This window comes from Microcaecilia unicolor, chromosome 5, assembly GCF_901765095.1.
Source record: "Microcaecilia unicolor chromosome 5, aMicUni1.1, whole genome shotgun sequence".
Lineage (NCBI taxonomy): Eukaryota > Metazoa > Chordata > Amphibia > Gymnophiona > Siphonopidae > Microcaecilia > Microcaecilia unicolor.
Window position 1 is genome coordinate 131,973,669 of NC_044035.1, and position 27,149 is coordinate 132,000,817.

General features: G+C 42.6%; 2 protein-coding genes across 2 annotated transcripts in view; both read left to right on the forward strand.

Annotated features, from left to right (window-relative positions):
* CHAT (choline O-acetyltransferase) overlaps positions 1–27,149 on the forward strand; it is a 101,720-nt gene that overhangs the window by 12,142 nt on the left and 62,429 nt on the right. The window contains 3 exon segments of the mRNA XM_030204983.1: positions 7,792–7,910; positions 19,781–19,834; positions 25,683–25,863. Coding sequence (XP_030060843.1) covers positions 7,792–7,910; positions 19,781–19,834; positions 25,683–25,863 — 354 coding nt within the window.
* Positions 13,751–14,443, forward strand: LOC115470063 (peroxiredoxin-4-like). Its single transcript, XM_030202950.1, has one exon. The coding sequence runs from the start codon at positions 13,751–13,753 to the stop codon at positions 14,354–14,356; it is 606 nt and encodes a 201-aa protein (XP_030058810.1). The 3' UTR covers positions 14,357–14,443.

Here is a 27,149-nt window from a genome sequence, read left to right on the forward strand (position 1 = left end):
CATTAAGCAGCACAATTGTAACAGGTAGGGGGGATGGGCCTGGGTCCACCTGCCTGAAGTCCACTGCACCCCCTAACAACTCCTCCAGTGACCTGCATACTGCTGCCAGGGAGCTGGGTATGACATTTGAGGGTGAAAATAAAAAGTTGTGAAACATCATTTTTTTGTGGTGGGAGGGGGTTAGTGACCACTTGGGGAGTCAGGGGAGGTCATCCCCGATTCCCTCCAGTGGTCATCTGGTCATTTAGGGCACTTTTTGGGGCCTTATTCGTGAAAAAACAGGGTCCAGGAAAAGTGTCCTAAATTCTAGCTAAAAACGCATACTTTTTTCCCATTATCGGTGAAATGCGCCCATCTTTGTTCGGCAGATAGCCACGCCCCAGTTCCGCCTTCGCCACACCTCTGACACGCCCCCATCAACTTTGTCCGCATCCGCGACGGAGTGCAGTTGAAAACGTCCAAAAATCGGCTTTCGATTATACCGCTTTATTCATTTTTGTGAGATAAACGTCCATCTCCCGATTTAGGTCGGAACTTGGGCGTTTTTCTCGTTCGATTATAAGCAGGTTAGTCTCCTACAGTTACACCAGGATTATGGCTGGGGTAATGGCAGGTGCCTAGATTTTAGGCCCTGCAATACTGGATTATACTTGTATTTTATAAAAACATATGGGGGCCCAGGTGCCAAAACAGAATAGGCTCTCACCACGCACCATTGAGGCAACTAAAAGAGTGCCTGCTTAAAGAATTACTTCAAAACTGGAATTCCTTGACAGCCTAACAGATTCCACTTCTCTCCTATTGTTAAGGTGTTTCATTTTTTTTTTAGTCTACCTTAGATACACAGTTGCTCCTTAAGCCATGTCCATAAGCAGATATAATTTACTTATAGTTTTATCTTGAAGTCAGATGTTGGAATTGTGTGTATCTATTTTTTTAAAATATCTTTATTAAGTCAGAAGCAATAACACTGACAAGCAAAAAAGAGAATACCATAACCAACATGTCACAGGCATTACAAAAGAGTTTCGCTTGCAAATTATTAATTATCCTCCATGTATAACGAACTGAACAGAGAAACTCAAACCAAACAGCTCTGCCCCTGACTCAGTTTTGAATTTAAATAAACCCCCCTCCCCCTTCCTGCCCCTCCCCTCCCACTGTCCACCCACCTCGACTGTATGAAGCAGCTCCTACCACTAATTTTACTATCAATGTCACGATCAGCCCCCCCCCCCCCCACGCATCCCCCACCACTAGTCTATGATAATTATCAGGGAGCAACAACGCCTGTCTGATGCTCTTTCATGAGCAATGAGGAAGCTCTCCTCCACAGGTCACGGTACTGGATTTGCCCCAGTGAAGTAGAGAACTTGAGGGAGGTAAGTAACCAGCTGGCCATTTCTCACATGTGACTATACCAAGTGATTATAGATGGGGGTGTACTACCCGCCCATGCCTGTAGAATACACTTTTTGACGAGCAAAGTAGCCACCAGAATGAATTTACATTGCGCCTCCCCTAGCCCCGGTTCCCTAAGAGGAACCGCATTGCCCATCAGTACTGCCGAGTACGACCACTCGAATGTGCACTGCAAGATATTCTCAATGGCCTCCAGAGCACCCGACCAAAGCGGGAGAAAGGTGTGGCATTCTAAAAATGAGTGCAAGTACCCACATGCTCCTTGCACTTAACACATATATCATCCGTCCATAACCCATTAGCTTTCCCTTTCTGTTTGGTGATGTGTACTCTATGCAAAATTCAATATTGAATGTCCTGAAGTGCCACATTGGGCATCACAGCATGCAGACTCCCAAATACAGCCCCCAATACTTCCACTGATACAAGGTCTGTTGTATCTGTACTCCAAACCTCAGCCAGCTGCACCAAGAAAGGGGCATTCCTGGTGGATCTAATTACCTGGTACCATTGTGACAGTCTATTTGAACAAGAAGAGATCTGTAAAAAAAGATAATCAAATTGCGTAAAGGTCGCCAGCCCGTTCCATTGGTGCTCTTCCACCAGAACATAGTCCCTCACCTGGAGGTAGGCAAAGAATTATGAGTTGGGGATGTTCCATGCACGCTTAACTTTCTTGAATGATTGGAAACTTCTGCTCCCCCCCCCCAGCTGTCTAAGGTGTCCCAGGTACGAACACCCATTCCCCTTCCATTGTCTAAACGCAGATACCCTCCCCATACCGGCAGGGAAGTCAGCATTGCCTGTCAGAGTTAGGAAAGGACCCAACCCCCCGGTTGCTCCACCACGCTCCCTCCACCACTTCCAAGCGCGCCATAAAGCAGCCAGAAAGGGATTCCCCCGCAACTCCCCCAACTTCCCCCAACTTCCGAAGGTGCTGAAATTCTAAGACAGCGAATGGATCATACGGCGCGCACAAACTGGACCAAATATCAGCAGGGCAAAAAACACTGGCCACCGAATGCGCCTCGTGAATCCAATGCAGGAGTGCAGCAACATTATAAGCCCACAGATCTGGCAGGCGGTTCCCTTGGGCCCTGTCTAAAGTTAGTTTAGCAAAAGAGATTCTGGGATGTTTGCTGTGCCAGATAAACAAGCTAAGTAGACTACGAAACGAATTGTCCTAATGCTTGCACACCCAGAGAGGAAGCATCTGTAAAGGATACAGTATCTTTGGAAGTAAAACCATTATCGCCAGCGCAATCCTCCCCATAAAACTCACTGGGAGATCTTTCCACCGATGGCAGAACAACTTCACCTCCTCCAGTCTGTCTAACACGTTTTTCCTATAAACCCATACTAGGTCCGCGCTAAGATACACCCCCAGATATTTAATGTCATTCCTAGCCCAGAATAAGGAAAAGTTGGGCATCGCAGTGCTAACACAAGGATTGCTTATAGGCAGGGTCTCCGATTTCCCAAAATTTATACATAAGCAGAAGAAGACACCAAAATCTTGGATGATAGCCATCACCAATGAGATGTTTGAAGATGCATTATCAAGCAGTAGCAGCATATCATCCACGAACAAATTTATGCAATACTCCCTCCCCCCAGTAGAGATTCCTTTCAGGGTCGGATCCTGCTGTATTCTAACTGCCAGAGGCTCCAAAGTAAGGATGAATAAGAGAGGGGAAAGGGGGCAACCCTGCCTAGTGCAGCACATTTGTTAGGTAGTCATTAATAATAATCTGAGCCTGATCCACTCCAGAAACTCCCCCTTGGTGCCAAAGCGCTGCAGCACCCAGAATAGATAATCCCACACCACTTTATCAAAGGCCTTCTCCGCGTCCAGACTGGCTAATATCTTGTCTCCAGCCTGCAGGCTCCCTTCGAGAAGAATGCGACTCACCTTCAGAATGTTAGCTGAAGCAAACCTCCCTGGGACAAAACCCACCTGATTGCAGTGGACAAGATGGGGGACCAACACACTCAGTCTAGCTGCCAATACTGCTGCCATTATCTTTATGTCATGGTTTAAAACATAAATTGGGTGATAAGAGCCTACCAATTCCGTGTCATTCTCATTAAACAATTTGAGGAAGAGAAATGGCCTATCATCACGAATGTAAAATATTGATGCTTTATTGGTGAATATGCTGAAATTAGGTACCAAAAAGATGGCAAATTGTGTTTGGGACAATCAATCATCTTTGCTTTATGTCTGTTTTCATCTCAATTGGGTAAGTCATTGTAGCATTATGGAAAGTGGCTACCTTTATTGCATTGCAAAAGAGAGAGAGAGAGCATTAAAAAATTCTGCGGTGTAGCCATGTCTCAGAAGTCCATCTAAACTGGTGGCACTTGACACTTCTTGAACAGAGATGATAGCATGTATGATCCCTCTGCATGGTCTATAGTCATTCTGGGATTCAAGTAATAGTCCTTCAGCAAGAGGAAGAAGACAAATAATTCTCTGGTGAGTATCATATCTAAAATAGCTAAGAGGACAATGCCTCTTTAATTTCTGCAATCCAATCTGGCATCCTCTTTGAACATGGTAATGATGATAATATCTCTAAGGTCACTGGGAATGTCTTCCACATTCCAGATCATTGTAATGAGAACATGAAATTAAGATTAAGGGAATCAGCACCAGGCTTGTACATTTCAGCAGGAATCACATCCAGATCAGAGGTATTTTTTTGCATTTTTTTAAATAGCCCTCTTCACCTCAAGAAGCATAAACTTATGGACCAACTCATTCAGGACAGCTTGCTGTGAGATTTCATTAAAATCACTCATCTCTGACAATGTCATGAGTGAAGAGGTTGCTGAAATGTTCTTACCAGTATATGTTTGTGGTCTTCCTAATTAGACCCATCATTGGAGTGGAAAGGTACTAGTTTTTGATTTAATGGGATATAACTTTAGTTGCTCGAAACTTTCACAAAAGTTGTTAGTATCCACAAGATAAAGCAATGCTATAATTATAGCTTCTAAACAACATTGAAGAGAAGACATGTTAAAAGATTGAAGATCAGTTCAATCTTTTAACATGTTTGGTGAAGTAATAAAAGATCAGTTTAGTGAAGTAATAAAATATCATCTACATAGATGTGAAAAGGAATGTTATAACTCTGAATGATTGTGACTAAAGTACTAATGAAGATGTTAGACAGGAGAGGAAAAAGGATAGAACCTTGAGGGAAAGGACCTAGATTTCATCGTTGATGATCTTTGAAACCCTCTACTCAATGTGCAGTGGTGGTAAGAAAAGAAATAGATAATGCCTTTCTATTGCTCCATGGTGCAACTGCACCTCAAATATTGTATGTAGTTCTGGTCACCGCATCTCAAAAAAGATATAGTGGAATTAGAAAAGGTGCAGAGAAGGGTGACAAAAATGATAAAGGGGATGGAACAATTTCCCTATGAGGAGAGGCTAAAGTGGTTAGGGATTTTCAGCTTGGAGAAGAGACGGCTGAAGGGAGATATGATAGAGGTCTATAAAATAATGAGTGGAGTGGAACAGGTAGATGTGAATCGCTTGTTTACTCTTTCCAAAAATACTAGGACTAGGGGGCACACAATGAATCTACAAAGTAGTCAATTTAAAATGAATTGAAGAAACTATTTCTTCACTCAATAAATAAACTCTGGAATTCATTGCCAGACAATGTGGTAAAAGCAGTTAGATTAGCAGGGTTTTAAAAAGGTTTGGATAATTTCCTAAAAGAAAAGTCTATAAGCCGTTATTAAGTTGACCAAGCTGTTTAGTTCTGTTTATTCTTCGTTTACTGATTTGTGCTTGATATGTTTCTCATGCTGTTTCTCGTGTCAATATAGATATTAAAGAAAAATGGACTTGGGAAAGTCCATTGCATATTCTAGGATAATCAGCATAAAATTTGTTTTGCTGTTCTGGGATGTCAGGTACTTGTGACCTGGATTGGCCACTATTGGAAACAGGATACTGGGCTTGATTGACCTTTGGTCTGTCTCAGTATGACAATGTTTATGTTCTTATTATGATTTTCTTTATGTAGTCAATATGAATATACTTTCAATATATGTATTTCAATTATATTTCAAATGATTCATCAGAATATGGGTATCCAAACTCATCTTTTTCAGGATACAACATCCACAAAATCTTTATAGATTTTGTGGATGTTGTATCCTGAAAAAGATGAGTTTGGATCTTTTACTCAATTGTCTTGCATAACTGCCATGCTTGCCCGGTTAAACCCTTTTGAATATCTACCCCAAATGAAACATATAAGTTCAACCTGATATTGACATGTTGGTTTTCTGCACCATGGCATTTAATATTATATCCTTCAATTCATTTTCTCTTTTCATTTTATCATTTTTATCTCCCCACATGCGTATAAATGTTTCTAGTGAAAATAGAAGTGCTATAATAGCAAACTGCAACTATAAAAACAGTTTGGGCTCCATTTTATTGATGGATTACTATACAATAACTTCAAACTCAAAAGTACACTCCACAACCTCATTTGAAAATCAAACGCTCTGTGTTACACTCCCCCTTCTGTACACATTGAGGAAAATATGGAGGGAAAAGGCCTCAAAACCATCTGTGGTGCTAATATATTTAACATAAAAATAGCATCAAGAGTCAAAATCATCATTGGCCAAAAAGTCTCCTGATTTTCTATTAATTCACTTACACTCTTATTGCATACTAGTAAAAAAGGCCCGTTTCTGTCAGAAATGAAACAGGCGCTAGCAAAGTTTTCCTCAGAGTGTATGCTTGAGAGAGAGTGTGTGAGAGATGTAGAGTGTGATAGAGAGTGTGTCAGAGGCAGTGTATGTGATAGACTGAGAGTGAGTGAGTGAGTGTGTGCCCCCTCCCCCCTCCCTTTATGGTCTGAGGCCCCCCTTCCACCCCCACCTTTCTGGTCTTAGGATCCCCCCGCCCCCAACTTTCTGGTCTTAGGACCCCCCACCTTTCTGGTCTTAGGATCCCCCACCTTTCTGGTCTTAGGACCCCCCTCACCCCCTCACTCCAGCCACCCCTATCCACTGACCCTCCTCTCCCCCTGCCCCCCTCTGTAGCCACCCATGTCCACTGACCCTCCCCCCTGCAGCCACCCATGTCCTGCGACCCTGCTCTCTCCCTGCCCCCTTGCAACCACCCATGTCCAGTGGTGACCTTCCCCTCCCCCTGCCCCCCCTGCAGCCACCCATGCCCAGCGACCCTGCTCTCCCCCTGACCCCCCCTCCAGCCACCCATGCCCAGCGACCCTGCTCTCTCACCTGCCCCTCCTTCATCCACCCAGGTTGTGTTTAACTAAATCTTCATGGCAGGCAGGAAAGATCCACGTTCCTGCCTGCCCGCTGCTGGCACTGACGCTATTGAAAATGGCCACCGAGACTTCCAATGGCGGTCTCACGAGACTTCTGCTGAAGTCTTGGGGGCCGCCCTTGTAAGTATCGGCGGCCATTTTGAACAACGATCTGGCAGCGGGGGAGCGTCAGCGCCAGCAGCAGGCAGGCAGGCAGAAACGTGGATCTTTCCTGCCTGCCACGAAGATTTCGTTACACAACCTGGGTGGATGAAGGAGGGGCAGGTGAGAGAGCAGGGTTGCTGGACATGGGTGGCTGGAGGTGGGGCAGGGGAGAGCAGGGTCGCTGGACATGGGTGGCTGCAGTGGGGCAGGGGGAGAGGAGGGTCACCGCTGGACATGGGTGGCTGCAAGGGGGCTGGGGGAGAGGAGGATCGCAGGACATGGGTGGCTGGAGGGGGGCAGGGGTGAGGAGGGGAGGGTCGGGTCGGTGGACATGGGTGGCTGCAGGGGGTGAGGGGGCAGGGGGAGATGTGCTTCGGGTGGGGGGAGGAGGTGTTTGATGTGCTTGTGGGGGGGTGTTTGATGTGCCAGGGGGGTGCTTGGGTGATGCGCCGAGGGGGGGGGGTTCCGCACTTGTAGTTTTTTGATGCGCCGCTCCCTGCCACTTGCTCCGAAGTTGTAGGGAGCGGCACACTGACAGCTGATTCCGGGGCAGGGGGAGGAGTAGGGAAACACGCTCCACGTGTTTCCCTACTCCTCCCCTTGCCTTGGAATCAGCTGTGAGTGATGTCATCCTGGTTATGGAGTGTAGCTCAGCAACTCCAGGAGCCACGGACACAGGCAGTCCCACATTAGAACATTGGTGGTGAGAATTATTATATAGGATGTGACCAAATCATCAAGTACACTTAACTACTATACTATCAAACTTCAAAGTGAATTTTGCTTCCAATTCAGTATTAAAATTTACGACTAGGTAAATATTTTTATTGTACTTGAGGGGGTTCTGCCTTTCCTCACCTAATACAACATTACATGTTTCTTTGTTTAGGTTCACCATTATTGGCTGGATGACATGTACCTCAATAATCGCTTGGCTCTTCCAGTAAATTCCAGTCCAGCATTAATCTTTGCCCGTCAGAACTTCCAAGATGTCAATGACCAACTGAGGTAATTTTTTACAGATATAAAAATTAAATGCCATAATATCAACAAGATTTCAAGACCTGCCTCTTAGTTTAAAGAGAAAGTAGAAGACACTCCAAAGGAGTTAAGCAAAATGAAACTGGCTAACATGCTTACTTCACATGGTGGTTGATGTATTATTGAATGGAAATCTCTCCAAATTGTGTTCATGTGTTAAAGAACAAGAAAATGTGTGTTATTTTCAATAATGCATACTATTTTGCATTTTAGCAAGCAAACTGCCACCCAAGGGTCCACCTTGGGGGTCAACACTGAAAGAAAAGATCTAAACATCTAAGTGTCGTTGTAGATAATACGCTGAAATCTTCTGCTCAGTGTGCGGTGGCAACCAAAAAAGCAAACATGAGGCTAGGAATTATTAGAAAAGGGATGGTGAATAAGACCAAAAATACTATAATGCCTTTGTAAAGCTCTGTGGTGTGACTGCACCCTGAGTATTGCATTCAGTTCTGGTCGCCGTATCTCAAAAAAGATATAGCAGAATTAGAAAAGGTTCTGAGAAGAGCAACCAAAATGATAAAGGGGATGGAACTCCTTTCATATGAGGGAAGGCTAAAGAGGTTAGGGCTCTTCAGCTTGGAAAAGAGACGGTTGAGGGGAGATGTGATTGAAGTCTACAAAATCCTGAGTGGTGTAGATCGATTTTTTTTACTCGTTCCAAAAGTACAAAGACTAGGGGACACTCGAAGAAGTTACTTGGAAATACTTTTAAAACAAATAAGAGGAAATATTTTTTCACTCTATGAATAGTTAAGCTCTGGAACTCTTTGCCGGAGGAAGTAGTAACGGTGTTTAGTGTATCTGGGTTTAAAAAAGGTTTTGACAAATTCCTGGAGGAAAAGTCCATAGTCTGCTATTGAGACAGACATGGGGAAGCAACTGCTTGCCCTGGGATTGGTAGCATTGTATGTTGTTGCTAATTGGGTTTTTGCCAGGTATTTGTGACCTGGCTTGGCCATTGTTTGGAAAACAGGATACTGGGCTAGATGGCTACTCTTATGTTCTTATAAGCCAAATGTTTTGCCTTTACAGGGAATACAATTACATGCATAATTCTTCCTGTGCAAAATTTTATTCCAATTAACACTATCCCCCTAATTTTACAAAAGTCACCAAAAATTGAACGTGCAAATTTGGGTACACGCCCAATTTCTGCGTTGAATTTAATTAAATGAGCCAATCAGTGTCAATAATTGTCTTTTTATCAAGCAATTATTGGCATTAAATAGATTTAATTGCCATTTATGTGTGCACATTTAGGTGTGGGATCTGCATCTAAAATTTACACGTGATCAGAAAAAAGGAACATGGAAATAGGAGGGGCAGGGTATTAAATGACGTTCCTAAAATTAACACACGTTGTTATAGAATAACAGGGATGCACACATACATTTGCATTGCATTTAAGTTCATGCAAATGGGCGTGCATACAGTTAGGTGAATTTCCCGGGCATAAGTGCTATTCTATAAACCACACCTAATTTTGTGTGGCTTATATAATAACGCTTTTCAACAACAATATTTTGGCGCCATATATAGAATTTAGACCTATAGGGGGAAATTCAATATATGGCACCTAAAAAATTGATATGGAACTCAGTGCCGACTAAGCATATTCTATAAACGATGCTTAGATTTAAACGCGATATATAGAATGTGCTCAGTTGATATCTCAGTGTCTAAAACTATGTGCTTCCATTTACACCAACAAAAACTTTGCGTTAATCCCTTCATGTAGATTTAGGTGCACTGGGTCACATTCTAGAACTATGCACGTAAATTGTGGAATGCCCACGAAATGCCCATTTTCCGCCCATAACCACACCCCTTTTTGCCTGCACACATTAGAATTTAGGTGCACTACATTACAGAGTGCGCTTAGCAAGTTGTGTGCATAAATTCTAATTATTGCCAATTAGTGCTCATTATTGCTTGTTAAGAGCTGTTATCAATGTTGATTAGCTTGTTAAGCCAATTAAGTTATGCGTGTTGTTGTAGAATACACTTGGATTTTGGCACAGATCTCTAGGTACGCTATATAGAATCCGGGGGATAAGGGTAATTTTATAACTAGTCCCCTGGATTAAGAGGGCAAAAATATGCCTATTTGAGACCTATTTTATAAAGATACAAAGATAGCTATACGGGTTACTTTAGAAGCATATCCATGCATAAATAGTGCCAGTTACATGTGTAGACTGACTACAAACGCATATAGCAATTTTAGAAAGCCATTATTCACACATGGCACTCCAAACGACGAACACATTTCAAGGAGGCAGGCTTCATGCATGCATAGGGTGTGGTTTGGGCAGAATTGATATGCAAGTACTTACTTTGTAAAGTACACAAGTAAATCATAACTCTGCCCCCAGAACACGCCTACACTGAACACAAGTGTATGTACATGATTCTATAACAGTTGTCAAAAACTGAGCATGGAATTTAATTGAATAATGAGCCAATTAGCACCAATTACTGGTGCTAATTGAAATCAATTAATTTTTACATGTGTAAATTTAGGTGCGTGATCCTGGGAAAAGGGAATGAGGAAGTGGGAGGGTCATGTGCATTTTGGGGCGGAGCATGAGCATGGATTCAAGTTACACATTCAATTATAAAATGAGGGGCTCCATACGTAAATTTAGGTGGGGCATTTGCACCATGTTTTCATTGGTGCAAATGGATGCGCCTAAATTTACATGCGACCCTTGCACTTAGATGTTATTCTAAAACCACGTCTAACTTTAGGTGTGACTTACAGAATAGTACTTAAGCGGGGGGGGGGGGGGGGTTCAGCACTAACTTTGTAGGCGCAATTTATATAATTCACTCCATATGCACACTTTTGGCTTTATAAAATTACTCCACCCTTCCCCCCTCCCCCATGAACTGCTGCTATGCTAATCCATATGAAGCAGATCATTAATTATTACCACATAGGTATAGTAGGCACAAATTTGCTTTCATGGACCAAATTTTGCAAATTTTGTACTTTTTATAAATAAGCAACAAAACAGAGGGAAATAGCAGCACAAGGGTAAATCCAAACAAAAAGAAGCACAGTAGACCACAGAAGGTGGTGGAGACAAAATGTGTTCACATAAATAAAACTTAACATAGGAATTTGCACTCCCTTGTCATCAACATTCAGATCCATAAATAAATAAACAACACTTCATTCAAACTGTGGATTAAATCGGCCGCAACTTTATTAACCAACTTCAAATCATCTTAATTACTTCACACTTAAATGATCAATTACAACAATAATGCAAAACCCCCCTCTTAGTCAGATGGTCTTGTACTGACATATCAAATTCTCACTGACCCCAAAGGTATGGTTTGTGGTTCCTCTGAACCAAGCCATTCCCCCTATGTCCATGGCGGTATCGCACATGAACCTCAAACTCCCTTTCAATAAACTCCCCAACTGTATCACTTCTGAATTCACACTGAAAAGTAAATGGCCCTTCAACACCCCCCACCCCCCTCCGCTGCAACATACTGACCCTTTATCCCCCTTTCAGCCTCCCTACCACCCACCATAACAACCTCCACCCCACAACAAAAATCCTCCCAACCCCAAAAGGAAGGGTGGAATGGGAGGGTCAGCCAGAATTAGCTATCACCCGCCCAGGCTTGCGAACAAAGTGCGAGCGCGCTCAAAATTCTCCCTGCACTTTTCTTTTTCCTCTCCCTAATTGGTTCAGATTCCCCAGTCTTTCAATCAATCAGCTCATTACCCTAACTCAGCTGCTTCACTGCATCCTGGGAAACTGAGTTCTATTCCCACTGCAGCTCCTTGTGATTCTGGGCAAGTCACTTAACCCTCCATTGCCCCTGGTACAAAATAAGTACCAGAATATATGTAAACCGCTTTGAATGTAGTTGCAAAAAAAAACCTCAGAAAGGCGGTATATCAAATCCCATTCCCCTTTCCCTACCCTACCGCTCCTTATTATCCTGGTTGACTCAGCCACATTAAACCATCCTAGTGTAAAATCTGGGGTGGAACTGTACCCTCATCCATTCCATGTTAGCCTGCGGAGATGTGAAAAGAGCGCTGTGTTCTCCTCTTGCCTTCCCAGTTCAAATTGAACTCCCTCCTACTCTTTGCCTCTTTTCTTTTCTTCTCTCGCTGCCCTTCCCCTCGCCCCTCCTCCTATTAACCCTTTAGCTGCCTGACTACATTCCCTGCTCTTTCTCGCTCTGTCTTCCCCTCCTCCTACCCTCCCCATCCCAGTCCTCACTGGCCGTCGGCCTGCTTGTGCCCTGCCCCCCTTTAATGGGTGTGGCCGGGTTCTTTCCCCTTTCCTTTCCCTACCGCTCCTTATTATCCTGGTTGACTCAGCCACATTAAACCACCCTAGTGTAAAATCTGGGGTGGAACTGTACCCTCATCCATTCCATGTTAGCCTGCGGAGATGTGAAAAGAGTAATACGTGACTATGTCCACTCTTGTCTTTGATCACTGCTGCTACTTGAAAGGTCTAATACCTCTGTAGATCCTTAGTCTGACACTGTCTTTGCTGCTTCTGCAGTAGTACATCATTGTGTCTCTTAAAATTGTGAAAAACAATTGAAAACAAACACGTAAATCCTACCTAACTGGCCGTGGCTAACATCTAAAACCCCAAACATACAGAGAAGAAGAGAAAGCAAACAAATGATGAGATTTGCTCAGACAGCAAACAGAAAGAAGGGAGAAATCATAGCATTTGTCACTGTTGACAGAGTAATCAGTCAACTTCAACCATATGACAGGAAAAGAAAAGTCTGTAACACTTGAAAGAAACATGGCTCATGTAAAGTACTGAGGAGCTGAATGAAATCTTCAGTCCCCTGACTCTATAGAGGCGCAGAGCACAGGTGATTCAGGCAGAATGAGCCTCCCCCAAAATATTGGAACAGCAGTAGGTGTCTCTCCTCCCCCACCCCACAAGAAATTGAGGACTAAGGTGAGACTGTACATGAATATTTCTGCAGTGCAACTGTTGTCTTATTATCATTCCCAAATAATAGCAAATAAATATTTTCCAGTTGCCTGTTACTTCTAATTTAATCCTGTGAGGAAAGGCTAAAGCGGCTGGGGCTCTTCAGCTTGGAGAAAGGCGGCTGAGGGGTGATATGATAGAGGTATATAAAATAATGAGTGGAGTGGAAAAGATAGATATGGAGTGTCTGTTTACGCTTTCCAAAAATACTAGGACAAGGGGGGCATGCGATGAAGCTGGAGTGTAGTAAGTTTAAAACAAATAAGAGAAAAATTTTCTTTACTCAGCGCGTAATTCGACTCTGGAATTCGTTTCCGGAGAATGTGGTTAATGCAGTTAGCTTAGCAGAGTTTAAGAAAGGTTTGGACGGCTTCCTAAAGGAAAAGACCATAGAATGTTATTAAATGGACGTAGGGAAAATTCCACTGTTCCTGGGACAAGCAGTACAAAATGCTTTGCTCTGTGGATCTTGTCGGGTGATTGTGACCTGGATTGGCTAATGTCAGAGACAGGGTGCTGGGCTAGATGGACCTTTGGTCTGTCCCAGTGTGGTGATGCTTATGTCTTAATCTCTACTGAATCAAATACTTGGGCAATAGAGCTAGATTCAATAAATGGCACCCAAAATTAGGCGCCAGGGTGATCCACACTATGCTACTATTCTGCAAAGGGTTCTCTGCATGGTGTGTCATTTTACAGAATACTAGTTTAGGGCCACATTCTATAAACGTGCCTTAAAAATCGGTGGGGTTGGGATTGGGAAGGCAGCCACATATCAGGAGGAAGGGAAGACTAACTTAATTTGGAATGACAGATAATAAATGCATCGGTGTTGGGGTTTCCAAGCCAGCACCCTACTTCGAAGGAACAGCAGTCATCAAGGGTGAATTTAAAGAGCTGAAGTTAACAGATTGTCTGGACAGATATCTCGTGTTTTTCTTTTACCCTCTTGATTTCACATTTGTACGTCCAATGGAGATTATCGCCTTCAGTGACAGGATTGAAGAATTCAGGTCTATAAACACTGAAGTAGTGGCATGTTCGGTGGATTCACAGTTTACACACCTAGACTGGATTAATACACCACGAAAGCTAGGTGGACTTGGGCCAATGCAGATTCCACTTCTTTCAGATTTAACACATCAGATATCAAAAGATTATGGTGTATACTTGGAGGACCAAGGGCTCACACTCAGAGGCCTTTTCATTATTGATGATAAAGGAATCCTTCGGCAAATTACAATGAATGACCTTCCTGTGGGCCGCTCAGTAGATGAAACTCTCCGTCTTGTCCAGGCATTGCAGTACACCGACAAGCATGGAGAAGTTTGCCCTGCAGGTTGGAAACCTGGCAGTGAAACAATAATCCCAGATCCAGCTGGAAAACTGAAATATTTTGGTAAACAAAACTGAAAACGCATCCATTAAAACTACACAGGTCTTCTGTGTCATCACTTGTTCAAATAGATCAATTACCAATAAACACCATCAGTTTTGATAAAAAAAAAAAAATCGGTGCCGAAAAACCAAGCGGTTAGTGTGATTCTATAAACTAAGCTTAAGCTTAGGCATAGTTTATAGAATATAATCATGTGCCATTTTGATGACTAAAATTTAGGTGCACCTATTTAGGCCACCTAAAACCAGGCCTAAATACCTGCACCTAAGTTAGGCGCAGACCAGGTGTATTCTATAATAGTGCGCATAGTTTTTGAAATGCCCACAACCCACACAATACATGCCCACGGCCATGCCCCTTTTTGACTACATGCATTAGAATTTATGAGCACCAGGTTGTAGAATACTCCTAGAAAGTTGTGTGTGTAAGTTCTAATTAAAACCAATTAGTGCTGCTAATTGGTCATTAAGTACCAATTATCAGCACTGATTAGCTTGTTAATCAATTAAGTTGTGCACATAGGGGTCTGAACATGGCCAAGACCGAGCCTATTGTCTTCCCACCCAAACCCACTTCTCCTCTCCCTCCACTCTCTATCTCAGTTGACAACACCCTCATCGTCCCTGTCTCATCTGCCCGCAACCTTGGAGTCATCTTGGACTCCTCCCTCTCCTTCTCTGCACATATCCAGCAGATAGCCAAGACCTGTCGTTTCTTCCTCTACAACATTAGCGAAATTTGCCCTTTCCTCTCTGAGCACACCACCCGAACTCTCATCCACTCTCTCATTACCTCTCGCCTTGACTACTGCAACCTACTTCTCACTGGCCTCCCACTTTGCCACCTATCCCCCCTTCAGTCCGTTCAGAACTCTGCTGCACGTCTTATCTTCCGCCTGGACCGTTATACTCACATCACCCCTCTCCTCAAATCACTTCACTGGCTTCCGATCAGGTACCGCATACAGTTCAAGCTTCTCCTTCTAACCTACAAATGAACTCGATCTGCTGCCCCTCCTTACCTCTCTACCCTCATCTCCCCTTACGTTCCTATCCCTAACCTCCGCTCTCAAGACAAATCCCTCCTTTCAATACCCTTCTCCAGCACCGCCAACTCCAGGCTCCGCCCTTTCTGCCTCGCCTCACCCCATGCCTGGAATAAACTCCCTGAGCCCATACGCCAGGCCCCCTCCCTGCCCATCTTCAAATCCTTGCTCAAAGCCCATCTCTTCAATGTCGCTTTTGGCACCTAACCACTATTCAAGAAATCTAGACTGCCCCAACTTGTCATTTCGTCCTTTAGATTGTAAGCTCCTTTGAGCAGGGACTGCCCTTTTTATTAAATTGTACAGCGCTGCGTAAACCTAGTAGCGCTATAGAAATGTCAAGTAGTAGTAGTAGTAGTGGGTCCTTTTACTAAGCTGCGGGAAACAGGGCCCTGTGTTAACAGCGGGTGATGTTTTTCCCATGCACCAGGGCCCTTTTTACTGCAGCGGGTAAAAAAAACCCCAGCACACATGGCCATGCGGTAAGAGAACTCTTACCGCATGGCCATGCGCCAGGGAGCCCTTACCGCCACCCACTGAGGTGACGATAAGGGCTCCCGCATTAAACTGGCAATAACCAGGCAGCAAGCAGTGATGCTTGATTACCGCTGGGTTATCACCATGCAAGCCATTTCCGGGGGTTTTCTTTTTCTCCTGGAAACCGAGCGCACTCGGTACAGCCGGCGGCTGCGTTGGGCCGGCGGTAGTCTCGGAACAGCGAGTGGAAGGCCTGCAAATACATGTGGAAAAGCTCGTGCTCATTATGAAGCCTTTGAAAGTACTACTACTACTACTACTATTAAACATTTCTATAGCGCTACTAGACTTACGCAGCGCTGTACAAATCAACATGAAAAAGACAGTCCCTGCTCAACAGAGCTTACAATCTAAATTGGACAGACGAACAGACAGCTAGGGGTGGGGAAATTGCAGTGGTAGGGGTGATAAGTGAGGGTGTTGAGTAAGAGAGTCATGGTTAGGAGTCGAAAGCAGTAGCAAAGAGGTGGGCTTTAAGCCTAGACTTGAAGACAGCCAGAGACTGAGCCTGATGTACTGGCTCAGGGAGTCTATTCCAGGCATAGGGAGCAGCGAGATAGAAGGAACAGAGCCGGGAGTTAGCAGTGGGGGAGAAGGGGGCCGACAGGAGACATTTACCCAGCGAACGGAGTTCTTCCCAGCCCATCAGTTTTTTTTCTTTAGGTACTCTCCCATTTTACGAAAGTCAGCACGTCTGAAAATCAAGGACTTTGAATTCTGAGTGTCTGCCCTCCACTTTAGCTGTTATATCAAAGCAAACAATTTGATGATCAGTACTGCTCAGGTGGGTACCCACTTAGACATTAGACACACTTTCCTCCTTTGTGAGCACCAGATCCAGCATTGCGCGCCTTCTCTTGTGGGTTTTGTCACCATTTGTCTGAGCAGAGCACTTTGAAAGGCATTCATGATCTCTCTGCTTCTTTCCAATTCCGCAGATGGAACTTTCCAATCTGCATCCAGCAGGTTAAAATCTCCCAGCAAATAGTACCTCTCCTTTCTTTCCCAAATTTTGGATATCTGTAACCAGATCTTTATCTAGTTGCTCCAATTGTGTTGGAGGTCTTTAGTCAACACCCATGTGGACAGAGGTTCCTTCTTCTCTTTTCAAGGTGATCCATACCACTTATTCCTTTCCCCAGGCCCCTTGCATTTCAGTCGCCTTGATATCATTTCTCAAATACAGAGCTGCTGCTACTCTACCTTTTCGACAATCTCTATCCTTCCTAAATAGATTATAGCCCATATGTTTGCGTCCATGGAAATCACTGAACCATGTCTCTGTGATAGCAACAATATCTAAGTCTGCCTCTAACATCAGGGCTTGCAGATCATGAACTTTGTTGCTTAGACTGCAAGCATTGAAGTCCTTGTTTTCCAGCTACATTTCAGTGGCAGTCTCACTTTTGGTTTAGTTTTTTTGTTTAGTCTCACTTCCTACTGTGTTGGTAAGAAGTGATTTGCTAACATTGTTGCTTACATTGCTTTCTTTACTACTGACACATGTTGTCTCTTGCTGGGGGTGACCACTGGAAGTGACCTGAATCCAAATGCCAACCCCAACTTACATTTCACTTCTTCATCACACAAAGTGTACAACTGTCATCAGCCATCAATTATTATTTTTAAAAACAAACATTATAGCAGGAGTTCCTCAGGGTTCTGCTTTATCAGTTCTTTTATTTAATCTGTATCTAGTTCCCATTAGCCAGAAATATTGTGTGATGAATGGTAACTACCATATTTGTAGAGACAGTGTTCAGTTTTTCTTTTCTTTTGACAGGTCTCTCTCCAGTGCTATTGCTAAACTTTGACACTGTTTGTTAACTGTTGCAGCTTGGATGAATCTTTGAAAAACTGAGACCATGGTTTTCATCCTGAATTTGTCATCTGACATTCCTGTTTACTTTGTTTTTAAAGATACACAGATTGCAGTCTCACAGCAGGTTTACAATTTGGGAGTCCTTCTGGATTCTACATTCACAATGAAAGCACAAATTAAGGCATTGTTCTGTCAGCTTTCTTTAGGTTACAACTGTAAAATAGACTGAAACCCATGCAGGCTAGTGATGATTACAGAACCAGTCTTCAAAGTATGATTTTCACAAAACTTGATTATAATTCACTCTATCTGTGGCTCTCACAGCTAAGCACGAAGGTCTTATAGCTTCTGCAGAATGCTGCCACTCATTTGCTGACAGGTGCACTACGTTGTCATCACATTATACCCCAGTTAAAAGCATTGCATTGGTTGCCTATTCAGTTTCAAATTAAATTCAAAATTTTAGTTTTGATGCATAAGGCCCTGCAGAATGATGCCCCCGTACTACTTGTCAATGGTTTTGAAAATCTGTAGGCTAAGCAGAGCTTTGAGATCTGAAGGCACACAGCATCTATTCATTCTTTCGCTAAGGGGCCCTTTTACAAAGCGGCGGTAAGCCATGCTAACCCAGAACTACCGCTGGCCCCATTCGGCCGTGGAAGTAGCTCCACCTTGAGCACGTGCCATTTCCGATGCTCTAGAACATATTTTTTAATATAATAGTATGACGCTAACCCAGCGGAAATTGGGCATTGCCACATATTGCCCAGCTACCGCCAGTTTACCACAGGAGCCCTTACTGCCACCTCAGTAGGTGGCAGTAAGTGCTCCCCCCACATGGCCATGCCACTCCTGCCCCTTGCAGCACTGGTCTAAAATGGCTGCTGCAACCTCGCGCAGCAGTTTGTGGTACTTTAGACCAGCGCCGCAAGGGACAGGAGCGAGGAGGCTGCACTCCTGCCCCCAGTGACCCCGCTGGACCACCAGGGATACAGGTAGGCCTGGAGGGAGGGCCTGCCTGCATGACTGGGGGGGTGAGGGTCTTGATGCGGGATGGGAAGGGGGGGAAGTAGGGGACATTAGTGGGGGGGGGGCTTAAGGGAGATCGGGGACTTTAGTAAAGAAAGAAAAAGAAATAAAAAAAATGCAAAAGGTTATATGGGTGCCGATCTGACATTCAGATTCAGCACCCGCATAGCTAGGCCATTTTTTGCTATGACAGATAAAAAGGCCTTTTTTTTAAATGGAGCAGTAAATGGCCATGCGCCAATATTAAAAGTGTGCTATTTACTGCCTGAGCCCTTAACTCCACCTATTTACTTGGCGCTACTCCTGTGGTAATCAGACAATACTCATTAATGTGGTCTCTCTGCCACTTACCGCCGGGAATGCCCCCACGGGTAGAAAATTATTTTCTAGCACAGGAAACAGCACGCGCTAATTTTGAAACTACTGCAGGGCGCCCTTGCTACCCCAGCGGTAGTGTTGATTTAGCGCATGATACCCGCGTGTTAGCCCTACCGCAGCTTAGTAAAAGGATCCCTATGTTTCTGGACTCTTTCAGCATAGTATTGAACAAACAGGCTGATGTTCTAAACTGTGAGCAGCTTCCAAATATGGCAACATGTTTTTTGCCATTAATTTTGCATTTGGAAAGCTATTCTGTTAATGAGCTGAAGAATCATGCAAATCAGCTCATTAGCAATTTTGCACAATTAACTTTTGCACACAGAAAATTGTGCAAATCAGGAATTTTCTCTGAAACTTAGCTATACGTCAGGGAAGTGAAATTATCTTTGTTTGTTTTTTTCTTTTACAATATAAAATTCACATTTTCCCATAAACAATTCTGCATAAACATACCTGGAAACCCAATTCACATGTCATGCAAATGGATGTTATTGTGAGAAAAATATCACGTTATCAGCTCATTTCTACAATCTGCTATGTGAGTCAGTATGTCAACCTACATGATAGCACCTTGATACCATATAATCTGAAAACTTTAATGGTGCTTTTGTCTTATATTTACAGGTTTACAGCCAACCTCATTTCAGGAGTACTAGATTACAAAGTTTTATTGGATTTGTAAGTGAAATGTTTATTTATTTTGTTTTTTTCTTATATGAGCCCAGATTTGAGGAATTAAATTACCAAGAAAGTGAGATCAATGAGGAGCTACCTCGTTTTTCACAGAAATTGAAAAGCCTGCGGCTGCTATCTAGGGAATTCAATAAATGGTGACTAGCATTATGCACAATCAGCATTTAAAAGCAATTATAACTGAAGCAAGGCGCAAAAACAGTTCACAAACGGCAGATCTGCGTGGAACAACTCTTATGCATTCTGTTATAGCATAACGCCTAAGTGACCTGTTTACTAAGGCACATTAGCATTTTTAACGCACCTACTATTAGTGTGTGCGCTAACCATGTAGGCGCCTATAGGGATACTGAAGACACACGTACAGTGCTAACACGCGTACATGGTTACTGCACGTTACAAATGCTAATACACCTATAGCACAGCTTAGTAAACAGGGCTGTAAGTGTTTCCATGCAGATCTGAAAATGGGGCATAATGATAGATCATAGGTGGGTCATGATCATTCACTTAAAATGCGCATAGTACTATAGAATTTGGGGGATCTGCGTCCAACTTACACATCAGGATTTACACTTTGTTTCGTTTGGTGTAAATGTTCATGGCCAAAGTTGAGTGCGAATTCCGGCACTATGGGCCAGAGTCTGTATATGGCACCTGAAAAATCTACGGGGGAAAAAATTACATCTACGCATAGTCTCTAAAGTAAGCCTAAATTTTATAGAATAGATTTAAATTATTTCTGCACAGTATATAGAATACGCTGAGCGACTCACCATGTGACTAAATTTGGTTACGTCCATTTAGGCCATGTTTTACTTGGTGTAAATCCCAATGCCTAAATTAGGTACAAATTGGATATATTCTATAATAATGAGCATAAATTTTAGAAATGCTCACACCCCACCCATGGCCATGCCCCCTTTTCAACTACGTGACTTACAATTTAAGTGCACCACATTACAAAATACACAGAGCAAGTCATATGCATAAATCTTAACTAATGCCAATTAGTGCTGATAGCTTGTTACCATCCAATTAACAGTGCTGATTAGCTAGTTTGCCAATTAAATTACACGCATGGTTATAAAATACGCTTTGACTTCCGCACGAAAATTAAGGCGTCATATAGAGAATCTCAGGGATAGGGCCTAACTCTATACACATCACCTAAAAAATCAGCTCTGAAGGAAAACACACTTAGGCGTATTCTGTAAACCATGCCTAAAGTTAGGCATGGTATAAAGAACACGCCTAAATCCATCCACATGACTAGAATTTAGGTGTATCCATTTACGCCAATGAAAGCCTGGCTTAAATGCCCATGCCTAACTGTAGGCGTGGAGTAGCTTATTCTATAACACTGCGTGTAAATTTTTGGAATGCCCATGACCTGCCCATGCTTTTCCCATAGCCACACCACCTTTTGGGATCTAGACAGTAAAATTTACATGACTATATTATAGAATATGCTTAGCAAGTAGTGCGCATAAATTCTAATTATTGCCAGTTAGTGCTGATTGTTAGCATCCAATATTTTGGGCAAAGCTCTGTCCCCCATTAAGACTGAAACTATGACTGCTTGGTTGGAGGTATACCCTTTAAGGAGGGATGAAGATTTGCTTTTCAAAGGGTTTGTTGAAGGATTTATAATTCCTTTTGAGGGGTCTCAGCATTTACATAATTGTAAAAATGCAAATTCTGTGGTTACTCATGCAAAGTAGTGTGAGAAAAATGAAAAAGTGCATTGGGAAGAATTGTGGGCCCTTTTGATTCGGCACCTTTGGTAGATTTTGTGATTTCACCATTAGGCATGATTCCAAAAAAAGGAGAAAGGAAGGTTTAGGTTAATACATAATCTCTCTTTCCCGATTGGTTGTAGTGTCAATGATTTTATCAACCCTTCTTTTTGCTCAGTTCAATATGCATCCTTTGATAAGGCAGTGGAAATGGTGCGTAAATTAAGGCCTGGTGTGATGTTAGCAAATGCAGATATTGAATCAGCATTTACGCTTGCTGCCTATACACCCAAAGTGTTTTCATTTGCTGGGTTTTAAGTTTGAGGATAACTTTTATTTTGACAGATGTCCTCCTATGGGTTGTTCAATTTCTTGTTCGTATTTTGAAAGTTTTTCAACTTTTCTGCATTGGGTTACTGAAAAGAGGGCGGAATTGAGCTATAAGATTCATTATTTGGATGATTTTTTGTTTGCAGGGAAGGTAGGGTCTGGAGAGTTTTTGATTCAGTAGCTTTGGAATTTTGTACTCCTTTAGCTGAAGATAAATCAGAGGGACCTTGTACTATGTTGGTGGGTTTTTTGGTGGGGGAGGAGTTGAAGTTGACTCTGTGAAGATGGATTCTCAACTACCTTTGGATAAAGTTGTCAAACTACATGTGATCCTTGATAGTGCAGCAGGGTGAAAGAAATTGACTGTGAAAGAGATTCAGTCATTGATAGGGCATTTTAATTTTGCCATGTGACTAATTCTAATGGGAAGAATAATTTGTCAGCATTTGCCACTTTAAGCAGTATTATCGAGTGCATATTCCCCAGCAAGTGAGAGAATATTTGGAGCTCTGGAAGTGATTTTTGAGAGAATTTAATGGTATCCGGGTGTGACCTCTTCCGTCTATCAGTAGTGTGAGTTTACATCCGTATACAAACACAGCTGAGAGTCATGGCATTGGAGTTTATTTTCAAGGACATTGGTGTGCTTCAGCATGGCCTCAGTGGTGGAGAATCAGTTAAGATCTGCATACGGTTATGTGGGCACTCCTTCATGTTTTGAGCGGAGAGACGTGTGTCTAAGTCACATTGGGGAATGCATCTAGGCCTGCCTGATTGGGGAGTGTCCCATTCAAAGGTTAGGGACAGCATGGGATATTTTGGGAACAACTGATACCACTTTAATATATGCTTAGTGTTTGTCTAACACTGATGTTATTTTGACTCATCTAGGGGGGTAATGATTTACGTAGAATAAAAGGAGTGGATTTAATTAGAATAATTAAGCAGGATTTTTCTTATGCTTTTATGTAAATTTTCTTGTTCTAATGTGATTTGTCACACATTATTCCTAGGATAGCATGACAAGAGGACTAAAACAATGAAAGCTATGAGCGTTGAGGAAAAGAGTGAATGGTGATGTGTATCATCCTGATGGGATTCATTTGTCAGATATCAGGCTGGATATCTTTTTGAGTGCAGTTCAGGATTTATTGCAATCTGTGGTTAGTGGTCGAGTCGCCATAGCATTTGGGGGGAGCGGTCATAAACAGATCTATCACCGCTTTGGTAGGGTTAGGAGGATATGAAATCAGGCATCCAATTTGGTGGGGGCAGACATTTGGGTTTGAATTCAATGGAGTTAGTGTGTGAGGAGTCAAAGCTTGGGTGTGATACTGCACCAAGGAGAAGCGAGGTCTTAGCATCACTGCAAAGCTCAATTAAATGTAATTGATTTAATTTTATAATATTTGATGTGGCTTATTGGAAATTCATTTTGGGAATTGGGGCTAGGTCGTCACCAATTATCCTCTAAATTTAAAGGTTGCGGTAGGTTTGGGTCGCATGGTAAAAAGGGATTAAGTTTCTATTTATATCTATGTTTGTTGAATGATAAATAAATAAATAAATAAATAAATAAATAAATAAAAGAGCTGTGGCCATTACTTTTGCCACTAAAGAATTTGTGTTTTACTTTGTTATTAAAAAGTGTTGGTATTGAGCTGACTGAATGCTGTGTTATTAGCAAGGAGCCCACTGACATTAACAGTGAGCTTTTAACCTTGGCCAAAGCTGCATTCAGTATAGTTGTTAATTTAAGGAAGGGAAGGGAGAAAAGGGGGGGAGGAGTGTTTTGAATTCAGAGGCCAAGTAAGAATTAATAATACATGTTTTAAAAAGGGGAATGGAAATCTGTAGGGCGAGTGGAGATTTGGAATTGATTGTCAAGGAAGAAAGCAATGAGGAACACATAAATGGAAGGTAATTGACTGTTTGGGGAAGGGCAGTAAGTGGGTATATGTATATGGAATGCTATTTTGGCGGGCTGGAGTTTATTTCAAGTGGTAGGAGGTTAAGGAAGTGGTGTGAGGGAACTGGAGGTGTAGAGTGAGGTTTTCAGAGCACCCTCCCTGCTCACCCTAGAGGAGGAAAGGGGGGGGGTGCAGGAAGATATAGTGTATATTTTACTGAGAGGTAGGGGTGAACTTGGGATGTGAGTGCTGGGGTTGATGTGGGGGGCTGATTGGGTCATAGCTTTTGTGGGGTTAGGAGGATATGAAGCCAGGCAGCCAATTGGGTGGGAGGAGAAATTTGAATGTGAATTCAATGGAGTTTGTGTGTGAGGAATCATGGTTCAAGTGCAATACCTCATTGAGTCGAGGTGCTTTCTCGGCATCACCACAAGGCTTGCTTTAATGAAATGTAATTTATTTAATTTTATAATATTTGATGTGGTTTATCGGAAATTCATTTTGGGAGTTGGGGCTAGGTCATCACCATCTAGCCTCTAAATTTAAAGGTTGGGGTAGGTTTTGGTTGCCTGGTAAAAAAGGGGTTATTTATATCTATGTTTGTTAAATTGTTAAATAAATAAATAAAGAGCTGCAGCCATTAATTTTGCCACTAATGAATTTGTTTACTGCTTTATTTTGTTATTAAGTGTTGCTATTGAGTTGACTGAATGCTGTGTGATTGGCAAGGTTATAGCACTGCCCCAGTTACACCCGGATATTCAGTGTTAGTCAGTACCTGGACACTGGCACTGAACATTCAGGTATAAAAAAACCTGCAGCAGTTGGTGTATAAAAAGATAAGCACTTATTGCCATGGACTGAATATTAGATGAATAATGAACAGATGACAAATACAAAAAAAATGTTTTTATTTTCTTTTTAATGATAGGAAAATGTCAGTTTTGCAATGTGCCGTTTTTATATCTTTGAATATTACTTTGTAAGGGAAAATGCATTTCATGAGCCATGCTTGATCAGTGCAGTTCCCCCACCTTCTTCTATATGAAGCCATTCACTCAAGCAACTTTAGGTGTCTGAAAGGGGATAGTCAAGCTCAGGCATAGTCTAATGTGGCCATTAATGCACTCTTCAGCTTGAAGCAAGCTGGACCTCAAAGTTTCATTACATGCTCATTACCGTCCAGGCCGCCATCATTTGGACTCTAATGTAGCCTCTGTTCCAGACTGGAATAGCAATATTTTTAATTCACCAGTTTTTCTGAACAACAGTTGGCCTCCTTCCTGGCCTCAAATTGGATGAATCAAGTTTACAGATATTTGGGAGTCGTGCAAAAGCAACTGTTCATATTCAGAGTTAAAGAATAGTGCCATGAGGTGGTGTTTATCTTCATGTGATTGGGTTTTCAACTATTTGAAGTCCTGCCCCTCTTCTCCATTACAGAACACATCATCTGATCGAGAAAGACTTTCTTTTATCTGTGGTACTATTTCTTTCACAGTTGTCAGCTGACTCCATTTTTTTCAGCACAGACATGGATTTGTAGTCTGTTTTTCTAGACTCATTGGAACTACAATTCCGTGCACTGCAAAGGAGATAAAACCAGTACTGGATCAGCTTGTCTTAAAATCAAATGGAGCCAGGGGGCAACCCCAGCCCTTTGAGGATATGCATCCCCCAAATGATTTCATTTACATCTAAAATGAGATAAAGGACTATCGCTAAGCAGATCCCAATTGCTGGTATCACTGTTAAGTACAAGCATGAAGTCAAACACATTTGCTCACATTTCAGGTGTGGGAAAGGGGGTCTGATTTTGCATGTGAAGTACACATGGGTGTTTCTGATTTCTAGGCATTCTTTACCTGTTGACTATGCTCGTGGGCAGTTGTCTGGACACCGCCTCTCCATGAAGCAATACTATGGCCTTTTTTCTACCTATCGCCTCCCAGGACTCACTAAAGATACACTAGTAGCCCAGGAAAGCAGTGTCATGCCAGAGCCAGAACATGTCATTGTTGCTTGTAATAATCAGGTATGTGGACATTCTTTAAACTTTCCTTTCATAAATATTACCATCTATCTGACCTCAGTGCACCTCTCTATAAATTAGTCACCTTATTTTCTAACTCCTCTTACTCTCTTACCTATCTATATGTTCTATCTTTACTTAAACCCTCCACTGTCAATTAAAATGTTCTATTACGTATTGTGTTGACATTGTAAGTAGCATACTATGCCATACTTTGTATTGTTATTTAAATATTTCACTGCTGTATTTTGTCTATTTCTCATGTTGATTTATTCTTATTGTACCACCGCGTTGAGTGAATTCTTCAAAAAGGTGGTACATAAGTACATAAGTATTGCCATACTGGGAAAGACCAAAGGTCCATCAAGCCCAGCATCCTGTTCCAACAGTGGCCAATCCAGGCCACAAATACCTGGCCAAGATCCAAAAAAGTACAAAATATGTTATACTGCTTATCCCAGAAATAGTGGATTTTCCCCAAGTCCATTTAATAATTGGTCTATGGACTTTTCTTTAGGAAGCTGGCCAACCTTTTTAAACTCACGCCAAGCTAACCGCCTTTACCACATCTCTGGCAACAAATTCCAGAGTTTAATTAACATTGAGGTGAAGAAAAATTTTGTCCGATTCGTTTATAAATTTACTACATTGTAGCTTCATCGCATGCCCCCTAGTCCCTAGTATTTTTGGAAAGCGTAAACAGATGCTTCACATCTACTCATTCAACTCCACTCATATTTATAGACCTGTATCATATCTCCCCCAGCTGCCTTTTCTCCAAGCTGAAGAGCCCTAGCCGATTTTGGGCGTCCGCAACTAGCTTTCCATCATGGAGACGACCAAAGTTCCCAGGGGCGTTCTAAGAGATGGGCGTCCTCAGCCGATAATGGAAAAAAGAAGGGCGTCCTTGATGAGCATTTGCCATGCTTTACTTGTCCCTTTTTTTTCACGGCCAAGTCTCAAAAAGGTGCCTGAACTAACCAGATGACCTCTGGAATGAATTGGGGATGACCTCCCCTTACTCCCCCAGTGGTCACCAACCCCCTCCTACCCCAACAAAATTTAAAAAACATTTTTTACAGCCTCTATGCCAGCCTCAAATGTCATACCCAGCTCCATCACAGCAATATGCAGGTCCCTGGAGCAGTTTTTAGTGGGTACTGTGCACTTCAGGCAGGCAGACCCAGGCCCTTCCCCCCACCTGTTACACTTGTGGTGGTAAATGTGAGCCCTCCAAAACCCACCACAAACCCACTGTACCCACATCTAGGTGCCCCCTTCATCCCTAA